At 38.4% G+C, this 16930-nt stretch overlaps 2 protein-coding genes across 3 annotated transcripts in view; both read right to left on the bottom strand.

Annotated features, from left to right (window-relative positions):
* Nek1 (NIMA related kinase 1) overlaps positions 1 to 16930 on the bottom strand; it is a 554120-nt gene that overhangs the window by 250127 nt on the left and 287063 nt on the right. The window contains exon 23 of one of the 2 annotated variants that reach the window (XM_041673745.1): positions 16492 to 16529. The exons of the other annotated variant lie outside the window; for it this stretch is intronic. Coding sequence (XP_041529679.1) covers positions 16524 to 16529 — 6 coding nt within the window. The 3' untranslated portion in view covers positions 16492 to 16523. Of the gene's footprint in view, positions 1 to 16491; positions 16530 to 16930 lie in introns of those variants that run through there. 2 annotated transcript variants of the gene reach the window in all.
* Positions 1 to 16930, bottom strand: part of LOC121462253 (serine/threonine-protein kinase Nek1-like) — a 127851-nt gene that overhangs the window by 73552 nt on the left and 37369 nt on the right. Inside the window, 4 exon segments of the mRNA XM_041673755.1 lie at positions 1498 to 1593; positions 2199 to 2276; positions 2674 to 2757; positions 16427 to 16529. Of these exon segments, the coding sequence (XP_041529689.1) occupies positions 1498 to 1593; positions 2199 to 2276; positions 2674 to 2757; positions 16427 to 16529 (361 nt within the window).

Genomic DNA, 16930 nt, shown 5'->3' with positions numbered 1-16930 from the left:
ATGTTAAGAACATGAGTCGAATACGAAATCTAAACAAAGGCCAGAGGAGCAGGAAATAATTCCTAGGTGTCTGAAAAGATGGGAGTGTATGTACAATAAGTCAAGTCTTATTTGTGCTAAGGCTGAAATCTAGGCCAGAAAAGGGACAAGGTGAAGGTGAGTTCTCCACTGTTTAGTTTTGAAGTTAAAGAGAAAAACATAAATAGCAAAGATTGAAGAACTTAGAAAAGTTATAACCAAAATTATATTGGATATAAATAAAAGAGAATTTATTGAGAAGTTCTTAGTCTTATTTCTGAGCTCTGGAGTTCTGACTCTTCCATTCATAATCTTTGAAAAAAATTGACTGAGTGAGACATAAAACCATTATTTCTTGTTATCACAGCATGCAGTGCTATACTGGACCATTTCTGTTAAGAACAAGAACAAGTCATCCCTATTATTACTTATCATTGTCCAAGGGAGTCTAGCTAATACAACAAGTGACACAATAATAACAAAAGTTGACATTATAGAAAGCAGAGAAAAAATGTGTAAGAATTAAGACTATGGCACCTGGGAACCCAGAGCCAAACCAGTTCTCACTGAAACTGTAAATGTGACTTCATATAAGCATTTTCTCTGCTTTGTAGTCAAAATTAAAGAAAAACAACACATGCACAGTAGTTACAAATGCCTGCATTTGTATAATAAACTGGAGGAGCTGTGGCAGCATATCATGACAAGACTGCATTCTAAGATCCCACGAAGTTAAATGAAAATTACAGACCAGGAAACTTACTATGACCTAAAAATAGGCAAAAATCTACAATTTCTCCAAATACAAGCAATATTCTGTTAGAGATGGAAAACAAAATATATGAAGGATCTTCAAGTCACTTATATAATAAAAATTATGATATAAAATAATGAATAGACACCTAAAATTAACATGTTCCTGGATGAAACTTTATAAACACATCATTTCTTAAATTTAACTTATAGGTTTAATAATGTTATATCTATACAAATTCCAACAGGATTAAAGCAACAAAAATCACCCTAACAAAGAAAAAACAAGCACATGAAGAAAGGAAAAGAACCAGAACTGTGAAAAGGATGGTAAAGCCAAAGGAAGGAAGAGTCCTATGAAGAAACTAAAGTTTATTCTACCCTACAATCACCCATGTGTGAGGTATCAGCAGAACAGGCAGAAGAGCCCAGCAGAGGACACACCCACAGGAAGACAGTTTTTCTGCACATATGCTAGAAGGTCATTTATAAGAATTTAAAAGATTTTGAGGTAGCAGTATAAATCAGTGGCAGATTATCGTTAAATTTGAAAGACAAAGGGTGCTGGGGTGGGGTGGGGCTAAAGGGAAAGGGAAAGGAAAGCTGAGGAGGAGGAAAAGAGAAAGGAAAGTGAGTAAAAATCAGAAAAAAGGGTTGCTATGGCTTGATCATGGCACACTTGACGATCCTCAAAAGAGCCCAAGGACATGAACCAAGGAGCCTTACCTGCTCTTCCCACACCCGCTTTTCTCTCTCATAGGCTTCCTTTCTTTTTCGCTCCAGCTGTTCTTTTAGGACAGCAGCACGGGCATTTGTCTGGGCCTGAAAATGAAAACCATTAACACAATTAGTTATGAGAAGGAAAGCCATGGTATCATCCTCCAACCTGGGTCTAAGCAAAGAAGTATGTGTGTGGTTCCAGAATAAAAACGGACACTCACTCTGTACCCCTCAAACCTTGGACAACAGGGGATCAATGATATTGGCCATAAGTCCAATACACTGGAATGGAAATTAAAATGTAAACACTTAAGACAACTGTTACAAATATCTACAAAAACTTGTAGATTTCATTTGAGACAGTGTCTTGCAATTTATATGTATATATCCCAGCCTGGCCTCGAACTTATGGCTATCCTCCTGCCTCGGCCCACTGAATGCTCACACTATAGGAGTAACCCACTTTAAAGAATTACATGTGTCACAGTTCTAAGTATTCACATCATAATCTCACCTACTTGTTCTTCATAAATGTTGTACAAATTTAAAAAGTGCTATTTCGCAGAAATTGTAAGATGACAGATAAATGGGAAATCAAAAGTTAAAGTAAGATAATGATCCATCTATATAAAAAAAAACTTAATAACAAACTTTTCTCTCTCAGCTTTCAATTTCCTAAAATACTTACTAAGGTATCTAGTGCATACCTTAAGTGACTCCATCTTTTTGAGCCTCAAGTCAGCCTCTTCAATTGCTTCTGGCCCTTTGGTACCATTAGCTTCGCTCTAGAACAATTGTCAACATACCACTTAGCAAACAGCAGCCAGGCTCAGTGCCACCTCTGCCTGGACCAACAACATGTGCAATGAAACCACTGACTGCTGTCAGTTTTCTCCCAGAGCTGCAACTGAACCCCCCAGAGCAAAAAACAAGGAAAGAATGATGCAAGTGGCCTTTAATTCCGTCAGGCACATCAGGTATGTTCTATATTAAAATTCCTATGGAACAAACGATTTACCAATTTGAAATCATGTATTTAAGATTTACTTCATTCCTACATATAGTTTTCTGGTCTTTGACCTTCATTTTCTTTTAACAATTTTAGCTTTTAATATTATGGACATGGTATGTTTAAAGTTAATCTATTACTGAATTATTTTTGAAAAATTGATTTTTACCTACATTCTCACCACGAAGTTTGGCTTTAATCTGTTGGCGCTCATTGAAATTTTGTAGTCTTATTTGCCTCAGTCTTGCTAGATAAACCTAAAAGAGGAACAACAACAACAAAAATTCACTTAAAAGGAAATCTATGAATATTTTTACTGCTAAAAAAATCTTAATATATAGAAAAGTGTTAATCTGAATACAAAAAACAAAAGTTCTGAAATTTGGTTAATGAAATGAAATATTAGCCTTCAAGTATTTAATTTAAAGCTTTTTTCTGCAAAGAAAGAAATATGTTATAATTAACAAATTTTTAAATTATATCAAAAGAAAAGAAATTGAAACTCAGAAGACTGAGTTATAACAGTTATGAGGCAAAATTATGACATAGCATGTCAGTCAAAACATATTAACAGGTTCCTATAGACTTACAAAATCTTAAAATAATTGTTAAGCATTTAAACCATGCAAGAAAAGAAGGCGATGAACTAAAAAATGGCTGCATGGCGGAGGCATGAGCATGCGGGAAGCAGACCTCCTCCTCCTTGTTCCTTGGCTTCCCTCCTCTGGAAGAGCTGGGCCTGCCTCCATACAGAGATGCCAGGTTCTGCAGGATTCCCTGTTTGTCATTTAATGTACTAAGTTTAAGGAATGAGTGGGGCTACATTGCCCTTCCACCTAGGCATCCACATGCCATTTCTTTCTTTTGGATAATACTGGCCACTTCTAGGTACTACACTGACAAGCCCTGGCACTTTCTACGACCACGATGGCATGTAAACTCAGTGAGAACTGACGTCTAATTAAGTCCAACTATAATTATTTAAAAACAGAGACTGCAGACAGATTGTTTGGGTCTAGGAACTCTCAAAGTCAGTCTTTGCAATACAGCAAGACCCTGCCTCCAAGAGCAACAACAGATACTCCATTACCTATTCTTTTTCTTTCGAACTACAAAAGTTAGAATTTATTGGAGTAACATTTGAGTAACTACTTAATGTGGAACAAAACTACCTCAAATGCTTCCTGAACTTGACTTTCCCATTCTTTTTACAACATGACCTTATTCTTAGTCCAGTTGATTATGATCAATCACTAGAGTCAACAAACTAGAGTTTATTTTTGCCTACTATCAGCCAAATGCAGATGTTTCCAGTTCTCTTTCCTAGTTATTATTGAGCCCTTCAATTTCTGCCTTATATTAGGTATTTCTTTTGAATTCTGAATCTCCAAAGCAATTTGCTAATTTATACTCCCTGTAGTATCACATGTATCCCTCGGTTATTTATGTTAGTTATGCTGGCCTTTATGAAGTGGCAAACAAATGTTCTATCAGGAGCTACCTCACCCACCTCCACAAATCTGTTCTTGTGTGTTAGTGCATATAAGGAGGAGCTGAAACTATAACTGTAAGTGAAAACATGAGAATTCTAGAAATGTTCATTTCTATAAAAACATGCTTACAAATAAAAGGCTATTTAGGAGATAATTCCTTTAAAATGTAAGGTTCTCAAAGGTTAGCTTCATAAATGTTTAATGCTTTTCTTTTAATTTTCCATAGTAAACTTCCTACATTTATTAGAGAAATACACATATATATGTAAATGAAGTAGGTTTATTTAGAAGTAATTTTTAAAATGTTAAAAGATTGCACAAAAGGCTCCATTTGTATAATTTCTGACACTGCTGGTGTCTAGAAAAAATTAGATTATACTGGATTTAGAAGCCAGATTTATAGAAGGTTAAAAAATGATTGACAGTCAGGAAAATGGAGATAATGAGTATAAAAGTACATTTACCATACACTGATACAAGATAATAGATGGGGAAAGTGGATTAAGAACTCTTTCAAGTTTGAAGAAACTTTAAACATAATTGTATGTTGAAGGAAGAGAAAGTACATAATTGGATAACTGGTAGTGTTGCTGAAGCGTGTGGATAATTTCTAGTACGATAATCCCACTTTCTCCATCAGCTGTATTTGGGAATGAGTCAGTTTGTGCCCGGGGCTAGTCATTTGTAGGCTTCTTCCAGGGCACACCTGAGAGCAGAGTATGATCTAGGTCGGATAACTAATGTACATCAGAGTCTTTGAAATCAGCAGTGAATATAAAAGAGAGTGTGTGTGTGTGTGTGTGTGTGTGTGTGTGTGTGTGTGTGAATGTGTAGTATGCACACAGATACCTAGAAATGAATTGGATCTTTTTAAGGGCAAAAAAATTATTATAGTGCTTTGAGTTTTAACTCCATGAATGACTTAAAACTTCTTTAATGACTCAGTTTCTACAGTCGTAAGGCATGAAGTTGGTACCTCCTCTAACCTACTATATACCGTAGTTTATATGTGAGCTAATTTTTTTAAAAAAATACAATTATCCACAGAGTTTAAGGAGAGTCGATGGCTATATAAATGCAGTCCAATACAAAATTACGAAATTATGGGATTTTTTCTGCAATGTTTTGTAAAACAGATTGCATAGCTTTTAAGTATTAGCTTTATATAACAATGTGGTCCAGATAAGTTAAAAGATTAGACATTTACTCTTGCAGTATTTTCTAACACACATGGCCAATACTTAATTCAAAATCTCAGCCACAATCACATGATGCAACCTCTGGAAGCACAAGAGCACTGTGCACTGTGCATGCTGTTACTGTTACTCACTCAACACCCATGATTCCTGAAACTTGGGCTCCAAATTCAGGACTATGAAATGCAGTGCTTTTACTGGATACAACACTTTTCTGCTCTTGTAGACATTTAATGTTTAATTATAGAAAACAAAAAGAGAGGCTCTGCCTTATTAACACAGCAGGTGAGAACCAACTACTCCAAGTTGTCCTCTGATCTGAGTATAGACCTACATTCATACACATACACAAAAATAAAATAAAAAGCCAGTGGAAATATTATTTACATTTTCAAATTATCATAGGTATTAGCATTAATGGAAAGTACTTACTAGGTACAATTTGAAATCGCTGTTGTTAATATATTTTCCTAAAGAATAAAGGTTAACCTTAAACAGTACCAATTATTGTACAGTAGTATATGTAAGCGCAACTGTTAAATAGAGACCTCAGCAGTTGTAATGTTGAACTGAGAGGCGAAAACTGTCACACCAATAAAACATAAATGAAAAACACTATAAACATGCATTAGTGACTACTGTGAAATTAGTCTCCAGAGAGCCCTCTGTCCTTAATGCTCCATCTCTTTACAATCGCATCCAGGTCTCTACTGGACATCCCTCAGAAGTTCAGTGTTCTAAACACCTGATGACACAACGCGAACGTATTTCAAATCCACTGCCAGGGCTGAGGATAGAGTGTGATGGCAGAATACTTGCATTGCATGTGCAAAATCCTAGATTTGGTCTCGAGTACTGCCCTCCACCAGCCAAAAAAACAAACCAACCAAACCCAAAATCTACCCCCCTGAAACAAACCAAAACACTAGCAAACAAAACTAAAGATCTTGCTAAAGATTAAAGTACTTTTTTTATGAAACAATGGCAGTAATATTGGAAAACCATCCAAATCTCATGCAAAATCCTCTACAAATATGATAAATAATGCTAATTTACAGTTAGAAGAATTGATCTGAAGGAACTGCTGGTTATACAGTGGTCCATGTATGAGATTCAAGCTCCCTGGGAAGCCTCCCTCAGGACCAGCCCCCTGTCTACAGAACAAGGCCATTTCACTAAAATGCTACTAATTTACAAACCATTGCTAAACTTATTGCTATTCTTATGGCTATTCTTTTGTGTCTGACAGACTTCTAGTATGGCCAATTTTACTAAGGGATTTTTTAAATATACAAGTTCATAATAACAGTTATAATAATAGTAAAAACTTTCTTTAGGGTTGAGGATGTAGTTGAGCAATATAGCCCTTGGCCTGCATGTGGATAACGCCAAGTTTGAAACCTAGCACTGCAAAACAAACAAAAAAGGACATGTGATTTAAGCCAAAAGGCTGAGAAGAAGCAATTTAAATAAAAAGAAAGAAAAAAGAAACAAGTCAATATAAGTGAATAAATAAATAAATAGGAATTATTTGGACAGAAGGAAAATAAAAAGCTCGTCAAATGCTGGGAAAGTATAGTTCAGTGATAGTGTTGGTTCAGCACATCCAAATTCTTGGGTTCAATACCCAGCCACACACACACACTCCTGGTTGCAAGGGAAAGGGAAAGGAACCACTATTCCCACTTGTCTATTTGCATTTCTGTCACTGTAATAAATACCCTAATGAAAAGGAATGCAATGAGAAAGCTTATTCTAGCTTATAAATTCCAGGGAACAGTCCAGCACTGCACAGAGGTCAGAATGGCAGAAGCCTGAAGAGGCAAGTCACATCACAGCCACAGTCAAGAGCAGAGAGAGAACACTCATGCCCACTTGCTTGTGGCTCATTAAGTGCTAGACTCATAGAGGTCATCATTCCTGACTGGGGAATGATGCTGTCCACAAGGGGTCTTTGCACATCAATTACATAAATTAATCTCCCAGAGACTGCCCACAGGCCAACCCAATACAGACAACATCTCATTGAGAGTCTCTTCCCAGGTGACTCTAAATGTGTCAAGTTGACAACTAAAGTTAACCATCACGCTACTGAATTAACACATAAAACATAATTTATAAATGCACTGTGAAAAATGAAAGTATACATTCTTAGTCACTGAGGCACTCACTACTGAAAGGTTACACAAAGATACAATCAAAATGATATCATTGATTAAAATGGAATATTGCAAGAGAAGCTGAAGAAAAATAGACGAAGCAAACGTAAAATGGTAGAACATAACTAATCCAAACATAAAAATTATACTGCCATTGAATGTTATTAAATAATTATGTAAATAGACCATTAAAAGATAGAGGAGGAGGTGGAGGAGGAGAAGAGGAAGAGGATGAGAAAGAGGAAGAGGAGGAGGAGGAGGAGGAGGAGGAGGAGGAGGAGGAAGAGGAGAGGGAAGGAGGGAAGGAGGGAAGGAGGGAAGGAAGGAAGGAAGGAAGGAAGGAAGGAAACAGTTCCAAAAGCCCCAAAGTATTAACATGTAAAGACCAACAATTACATAAAAGGACATGCTAAGAAATTGTAGGCAGAGGAACTCAGGGTAAACCACAGAAAACGCGGAAGAAAGTTCATGTCCAGATGCTGTAAAAAGGCCGGTCAAGTCAGATGACCATCTCAAATGGTTTGTTTGGGCTGGTAATGTCACTCAATGGTCCATCACCTATTTAGCTCATGAGACGTCCTAGGTTCAACCTCCCACACCACAAAGGCAAACAAACGAAATCAATAAGAAAAAAAACATATATAACAGGATAGACGCTAGTGACTTCCTTCAATATAATGATGTAGTGACAAACTGTTTACAGAACTAAAATGAAAGATAAGGAACTAGAAACAAATGGAGCGTCGTACATTTGAAGAGTCTATGACATGCAGACTTAATGATGGGAGAAACAAATATAATTAGAGGTTATAGGAAGGTATGATTAAAGAAGAATTGTTAAAAAGAGACAGGACATAATTAGTATGATAAGGCCCCCAAATAATAACAGTAGGGCACAAAAGATAACAAAATGCTGAAAATACAAATCGTAACAGGTTCAAACACAATCTTCACTGCTTTGATATTCTCCAGTGCTGTCTACAGGTATAATCATAGATATCAACTCAGCTACACATGAGACATGCCAACTCAGAAAGGAAGACAGGTGAGTCAATTACCTGGGCATATTATAACTGAGTAAACTGGATGACCATATTATATTACTAGAAACAACTCAAATGCCACTCTACAGAGGAATGGATACTCAAACTGTGGTATACCCATAGCACAGAATGTAACTCAGGAGTAAAAAAACTAATAAGGATAGATATGGTGGCACACCTTGAACCTCAGCTCTTGGGAATACTATATGATTCAGAATTTTAAGTAAATGTCCAAAAAAAAAAAAGAGTTCCAGAACTATAATGAATGAAAAAAGATCAGCGGTAGGGAAGTGATAAACTAAAGGGACAGAAGGAAACTTGGGAAAAGGTAGAATGTTTGGTGACATGATAAAGCAATATACACATGACTATATGCATGTCAATTACTCATCAGGACATACTTAGTAACTTTTATTATGATTAAATTATATCATATGTCAATCCAAAAAAACTCTTCCATGGAAACCTAGGTAGTATGTTCTTAGATGAAATCCTTGAGAAAGTCAGTACTCACAGGCACCTTCTCTGAAGGCAGTGAAAGTGTTCTGTGTCAATACAAGGTGGTCGCCTGCCATTTTACATCTGTGCAGACCTAACCAAATATTCAACACCAAGGTGAACCCTAACACAAACCACAGACTTCGATGGTTATAATGTATCCATGTAGGTTTCTCAGTTCTAACAAATGTACCACCAGGAACAGAATGTTGGTAATAAGGAAGGCTGTGCACATTTGGAGGCAGAATAAATATGATTGAAAATCTCCATAAAGGTCTATTTTCCTGGGAGCCTAATGCTTCAATAAAAAAAAATAATCAGGCTGGTGAAATGACTCAGTGAGTAAAGACGCTTGTTATGCAACCTTGACAACCTGAGTTCAATTTCTGAAATCTAAGTAAAGGTGGATAGAGCTGACCCTACAAAGTTGTCCTCCAATTTCTATGTGCGCATACATGCGCACACGTGCACACACACACACACACACACACACACAAAATTTAAAATAAAATTTTAAAAAATTAAAAAATAAAGTGTAGCTGGGCAGTGGTGGTGCACACCCTTTAGTCCCAGGGAAGCAGAGTCAGGTGAATTTCTGTGAATTCAGGGACAGACTGGTCTACAGAGTGAGTTCCAGGACAGCCAGGGCTACACAGTGAAATCCTGTCTTGAAATACAAGCAAACAAAAACAACAAAGAATAAAGTCCATACAATTGTTCCTTTACCTCATCCCATTTATCATCCCCAAATATAGTCTAAAATTATGAGCAAAGGGGGAATTCTAAAAAGACTGCCAAGAAAGAAAGGGGAACCACTCAATCTAGTTCTCTGCTCTTACTTCTAAAGCAGGCATGCTTTGCTTTGCTTTGCCTTGGACTTCAAGAGTCCAGGTTCCTCGGTCTTTGCACTTGAACTAGTTAATTTACCAGGGGACTTTCAGGTCTCTTCCAGAGACTGGGGACTACCATAATAACATCTTATGTCTGGATGTTTCTGGCTGCCTAGTCTGTGTCATTGCCAGCATCCCTGGCCCACAAACTCCCATACAGGAAATTTTCTACTTTTGTGACTGTAAGTCAATCTATCAAATTCTCTCTTACTATACTCTAGTGTTTCTATATGCTTTGCTGGGTAATTCTGCCTAATACACTAGTGAACATATTCTCCTCTAACACTTGGTTACAAATAATTACACAGATAGATTATCCTGGACTAGGGAAAGATGCCCCCAGCCCCTTGCTACCTGTGGCAGGTGGGAAAACTATCCCTGAAGTCATCCTGAGGTCATGAGAGCAGGGAGAGCTAGCCCTGACCCCATCAAGGACTTCAGCACTTAGGAGAGCAGTTCCTGCCATTTGCTTGGCTTCACAGTAGAGCTGGCCCTGGTGGTATGGGCCAGCCCCAGAGCTGGGAAAGTGGTTCCACCCCTTGCTGCTTGCTCCAATGAGAGAGCTAGCCAGGGAAGTTCTGGAGAGTTCACCCTGGTGGTGAGAATGAGGGGAGCTGGTGGGCTGACCCATCCAGCTACTACCCAGGCCTGGGGCTATGAGTTGGCCCAGTGCAAATCCACCCCATCTATGAACTGCAGGAGCATGTGAAGGGCCAGTCCTGCAGATCCAAAGCTGCAGATTCTCCATGACACAGGATAACAACAGGGTATCCAAGAGGAGCCCCAACGAGGGCTCACTATTAGAAGTGAAGGCCAACCAGCCAGACCAAGGACTCACTGCAATGAACACTTAGAAGTAAAGATGGTTTTTCGAGACAGGGTTTCTCTGTGGTTTTGGAGCCTATCCTGGAACTAGCTCTGGTAGACCAGGCTGGTCTCGAACTCACAAAGATCCGCCTGCCTCTGCCTCCCATGTGCTGGGATTAAAGGCGTGCGCCACCACCGCCCGGCTTAGAAGTAAAGATGAATGGACTAAAAGGTTTACTGTGTAACTCACTGTGTCACACCATAGCTTCCATGATGAGATTTTTTTTTTTAAAGATTTTGTTTTACTTTGGGGGAAGGTTGTAAGGACAGAGAAGGGATATGGAGGGATGGGGAGATAAATGGGATTGAGATGCACGTAAAATCCACAAAGGAGCCATAAAAAGTTTAAAAATAATTATACTTGCTCAAATTTTATATTTCTACTAATCCCGAACTACTTAAAAATAAAAATAGCATTGTCAAATTAGTCAATCATTAAAATAATATGACACATCTATCCAAACATGAAGAAAAATAAAAATTTTTCACACAATCACATCTTTGTAAGACGGTTTTATACATATACAGACCTAGGTTCTAAAAAAGTGATGCATCCTGCACTAACAGAAAAACTAATACTCCTAAAAGTCACTGATGGGCTCATTCTCTGCTTCCTGGCTGCTGAAAATGCAAGCAGCTATCACTTGCCTCTCTCACCAGCGTGAGTCAGAATACATTGCTCCTCCTGGAAGTGGATTCTAGTCAGGCATTTGGTCATAATGGAGAGAAAAACAAAACAGAAAACTAGTTCCAGAAATGAGATGGTTGCACCAATAACCTTGGCCATGCAGTTTGTAGGCTTTCATAACTGGTTTGTGGAAAGAATGTGAAAGGGTTTGTAGCTGTGGCTAAAGAAGCCTCAGAAAGCTGTGAGTAGAGATTTCTGAACATTTCTGGCAGGAGTATGAAAGCAGGAGGCTGGGAGGAACTCAAGAGAGTACAGGCAGTGGTCTTCAGTTCTGATGCTTTTCAAAAGTCTGACCTGAGACTCAAAGCAAACTTACATAAGTCCAGTGTGCAATGCACATTCCAGCAGACAGCAAGGGAGCTGACTTTCCTTTCTGTTGTAGTGTGGGACACTCTGATGAAAAGCAGCTTAGTGGAGGGAAGGGTCTATCTGGATTCCATGTGCCAGTGCATCACTGAAGGACGTCGTGCTTAAGAACTCATCCAAGGATTTGAAGCAAAAAACACGGAGGAATGCTGCTTGCCGGCTCACCCACTGGCTGGTTCCAGCCTCAAACCTAGCTAACTTTCTTAGATAACCCATTGCCAACCCATTACTTCTTGCCTAGAAAGGTATCACCCACAACTAACTGGGTCCTCCTAAATCAGTTAATAATCAGGGCAGTCACCTCAGAGGCATGCCTTTGGAGCAGCCCGATAAAGACAATTATTCGATTTAAACTTTTTCATGTAATTTTAGGCTGTGTCAAGGTTAACGCTACATGAGATAAAGTGATAGCAAGGAAAGATCCAACTAAAGTAAGACTGAAACACAGCTCCATGTTCTGTCCCTACAGCTTCTGATCATCAGACTTTAACAGGGTAGCTTCCCCCAAGTAAAGATACTTCTGCAACAGCATGTAGGGCTTCATTCTTGAATCGATTCCTTCAGTAACACAAGTTCGACATGATAAACATATCAGGTTTATGGCATCTCCCACATCATCTGGTCTCCTCTGTAACTTGGGGCTTTACAAACCACTGAAGAGCTTACTGCAGCGAACCTGACCCTTTTGCACACTGCCTAGCCTCAGTGGCTTTCTGGAACCTTTGTGCAAGGCTGTGTGTCTGCTGTACTCAGCTTTGTATCGTGCATGCCTGTAAAACCTGGAATCGATTAGGCAATTACAGGTTTTGTTGCCAGCCTGAGATGTGGTCTGACCTCAATGGCCCGTAGCTGAAGCACCCTCAGAGTGCCTGTGTAACTCAAAGTGTGAAAACATTAATTAGAAATATCTGGAACATTTCCCTGTTAAGGGACTATCTTTTCAAAGGAAAGTTTTTGAAATTGGTTCACATTATTATACCCTGGTCCTGTTGATTAGTAGGGTCTTGCTCTAAAGACATCTCTCTTGTTGTTTTAATAAGGACTTCAGAGGTTGCTCTTTAACCTTCGCAGCAATGACAGCCCTTGCTGTACAACTTTAACCCAATTAACCTCCTTTCCTCAACAAACTATTTTGACATCTCTCTTTTCTATTACAGTAAGCCTAGAGAAGTGAACAGGAAGCTTGCCACAGAACTGTATGTTCCACTGTCTTGAGTTTTCCTTTGCCAACGAAGCAATGCATGAAGTACTTATGTCCAGGCCTACCCACAGTGAGGATCTACTGGGAGTGTAGAATCACTCTTTGCTGAGGACATATGGCTGCTGATAGGTTTCCCATGTTCCACTAGAGGGCCCCACACTCACTCGCATATGGACACACTAGCTGGATTTAGTGGGTTATTATTTTTTTTTAAAAAAAAAAAGACAAAGTTGAGAGGATGTTAGGGAGATATATGGTAATGGTGAATAGATACAACCATATTTTATCATATTTTGCTATATCACTTATGATATATTATATTTTATTGTATATATATATATATATGAAATTATGAGATATAAAACTTTTTTAAGTCAAAGAATTGCTTTTAGCCATAACAGAACAATGGGTTAGATATACACTAAAAAAATTTTTAAAGTTTTGTTAAGATAAAAGAAAACATGGTTTCCAATATTGGATAACAGGCAGCATGGGGTAGATCCTTCTGAGATGGAAAGCAAGGGAGATAAGTCCGAGCCCCATGACTGCCCCACTTGCCTGGTCAGAGCTTCTAGGCAGCAGCACAAGAGAGGAAATCTGACCACAGGTGGAGGTCCCTCCTAGTTGAGAAGACCTTGTCTGGAGATGGGCAAGCTAGGCTAATGGGATTTGAGGTCAGAGAGCAGAAAGCTGCACAGAGGGAGGCTGAGAAGATGGAGAGGGTCTTCACAGTCTCTCCCTGAGTGACCAACAGCTAATAAAGCCAGCGGTTTAATCAGACTGTGAGATGGAAAGTCCTCGGAAGCAGTACAGCACTGTACCCAGCAGAGGTACCCACAGGCTCTGCCAGAGCAGAGGGCCATGTTAGCACAATCAATATTATCAGATGTGAGCTGAGGTAGAGTTCAGTAGGACAGCAATAGCCTATCCGTAAGAGCCCTGGGCTTATCTCCAGTACTGCAACAACAAAACAACAGGAGATGAGAAGCAGCAGGTCTGGATGAACGCAGCAGTATAACACACAGCAGAAGATAACGTCCTTAAGGACATGACAACGGAAACCACCCAGAACGAAGCTTAGAGAAAAAGAAGAGCATCAACGAGTCGTGGAGAGTCACAGCATTCTGGTATGTATACAAAGGTTAGAAAAGAAGAAAATGAGAAATTTTTTTGAAGAAAACAGTGGCTGAAAAATCTGAACCCATGAAACTAATGACCAGGAAGAAAACTCGGGAGCTATCTAATAATCAAGTAGTTCCAGGAACAAAGAAAAAACTTTCCTGAGTCAGAGAGGAAAGGGCATATAATATACACAGGAAAAGATAAGGAGGGGTAGCTTCTTGTCAGAAGATAAACAGTCCCCAACCTATAGAATACCCCCAGCAAAGGCAAACTCCAGGCTCAACTGTCAAACTGGAGAATCCCTGAAGCAGGCTGGCTGGCTGCCAAGATCAGACATATTGGTAAACTCTGGGCTTGATTAAAATCCTCCTTCAAAAACTGAGGCAGAAGAGTTACCACAGAAGATTCCTGATAACACAGCCAGATGCACATGTGTTCCCATACCTATGGTAATGCATGCATAACACATACATGTGCACAAAAAGACAAAAAAGGTAGGCAAAATGTTTCTTTTCAGACCTACAAATGCAGGTTAAATTCACCACAAAGTATTATTAAAGTATAAGGAAAAAAGTAAAGACATTTTTCTCTACAAATTCTGCAAAGTACCTTTTTAAACAAAATACAAGAGGAAAATCTCTAACATTAAGCAAAATAAACTGAAGATAGAATTACAGGATTAAGGTCAAACAGTAAGAGGAAAAGTCATTAAATCTTGATAGTTCTAGTAACTATTACTTTTTAAAAGATTCGTTAACTTTTATTTTAAATTATGAGTATGTGTATCTGTCTGTCTATCTGTGGGTATTTACAAGTGAGTGCAGGTACTGACGAAGCCAGCCAGAGAAGGTGTCAGATCCCCCGGAGGTGTAGTTACAGGTGGTTGTAAGCCCCTTGATGTGGGTGCTGAGAACCTAACTCAGAGCCTCTGCAAGAGCAGCAAGCACTCTAAACTGCTAAGCCATCTCCAGTTCCCCGTAACTGTTGTAAATAATAACCTACAACAAGAGTTGGGAAAGGTGGTGCATGCCTATAATCCCAACACTCAGGCATGAGGATCCTGCTACAGAGCAGTTTAAAAGCTCTTTAAAAAATATAAGCGATCAAAATTATTTCAAATGCTATTAACAGGGAGAAGACAAGAAATCATCTTGTCCCATCTAGAGAAGGGTCACAAATACAAATTCATTCCAGATATTAGGAAAGTAAATTGGAGAATATATGTTAAAAACATATAAAGAGTGGCCAATTGATAGAGGAAGGTCATTGGTTAATCAACAAACTGCCTTGGCCCATTTGATAGGCCATCCCTTAGGTGGGTGGAGTAGGCAGAACAGAATGCTGGGAGGAAGTGAGACAGACATGATGCCGCTCTTCTCCAGGGCAGACGCGATGGAGCAAGCTGCCAGGTGAGACATGCTGAATCTTTCCCAGTAAGACTGGTGCTACACAGATTACTAAATATGGGTTAGGCAAGATAAGTCAGCACTTCATGGTGCTACACACATTAATAGAAATGGGCCAAGCAGTGTTTATATGAATACAGTTTGTGTGTCATTATTTGGGGGCATAAGCTAGCCAGGCAGCCGGGAGCTGGGTGGCGGGAACGCAGCCCGCAGCTCCTTCAATAGCCAATCAATACTATTTTTCTATAATATAATCTCAAAGAGAAAAAAAATCTTATATTGAATAACTTAATAAACTTACAAAGTTACCAATTAGGAGTCTTTAATACATGTGTGGTAAGTCCAACAAAAATATCTTGAGCATATTCTACATGAACAGGAGGCTCCACAGGGAGATGAAGTGACAGAAGCAATTCTCAGTTGCTTTATGAACAAAAGATCAAAAGACATTTGCGGCACACTGCAACTATAACTACTGAGAATTTTAACTGCTTAGATGATTCCCTCAGACTTAATATGTTCTCAAATAAATGACTTAATTTTGTAATGGGCTTAACTGGATATTTTAAAGTAGTTTTATTTCTGATATGCTTTTCAACAAATACAGTTTCATATATCTGCACTCAAACATTTATCCCCCCTTTTTCTTCTAAAATTCTTTGCTACTTAAAAGTATTTTACAAAAAGCATTTGAAGGGGAAAAAAAATCTAGCAACTTAGGAACTTATTTCTCTACTAATAAATATCTGGATTATTATACACATTTCTACCCTTTTTAAAGAACAAAACGTAGAATAATAATGTAATTTCACCTTTGGCATGGAAGATACCAATTAACCCATAACAAAACAGGTTAGTAAGCAAAACACATGAAAATATAATCTGTACATTACTTTTGAACACCTTCAATATCTTTTATTAGACATAGACTGCTACATCATAATTCTTTTTACTTACAACACTGATATGTTCAACATCTGAAGAAAAGCTACCATACCACATGTCTTTCGGCCCGGGCTTTGTTCTGCATGGCTTCTCGTTTACGCTGCAGGAACTCTTCCACTCGCTTAGCTCTTTCTAAGCCTAGCTGCCCTTTATGCCTGTTTTGGACAAAGCACAGAGTCAACCATTTTGAGCGTTCATTTCCAAATTAAAATTATACTTATTATTTGCTTTTTTCCTTGTAGAACATGAAAGCAGAAACAAACACTTTCTTTGTAAAGAAAAGTGTGTATGTGTGTGTGTTGGTCTATTGTCTTAATTGCATCATTTACTACTTTTAAAAAGTAACAGCAGTTACTGGCTTTAATTTTTTCACATTTTAATATTTGGCATCTTTTGCTGACAATTAAGAAAAATGTAAACACATTGTGTAAAGACTGCAAATTAAAAAGTGATAAATATTTACTGAATACCTACTATGTGCTGTTCAGTTATCGTGATAAACATGGCAGGTAGAAACAAACACGCAAGCACACAATCCAGTGCCAGTAATTGCGAA

The sequence above is a fragment of the Microtus oregoni genome, unplaced genomic scaffold (assembly GCF_018167655.1).
Source record: "Microtus oregoni isolate MIOR12 unplaced genomic scaffold, Mior012 000024F_ref0000369, whole genome shotgun sequence".
Classification (NCBI taxonomy): Eukaryota; Metazoa; Chordata; class Mammalia; order Rodentia; family Cricetidae; genus Microtus; species Microtus oregoni.
The sequence above is the reverse complement of the archived record's forward strand: the minus strand, read 5'-3'. Positions and strand labels throughout refer to the sequence as shown.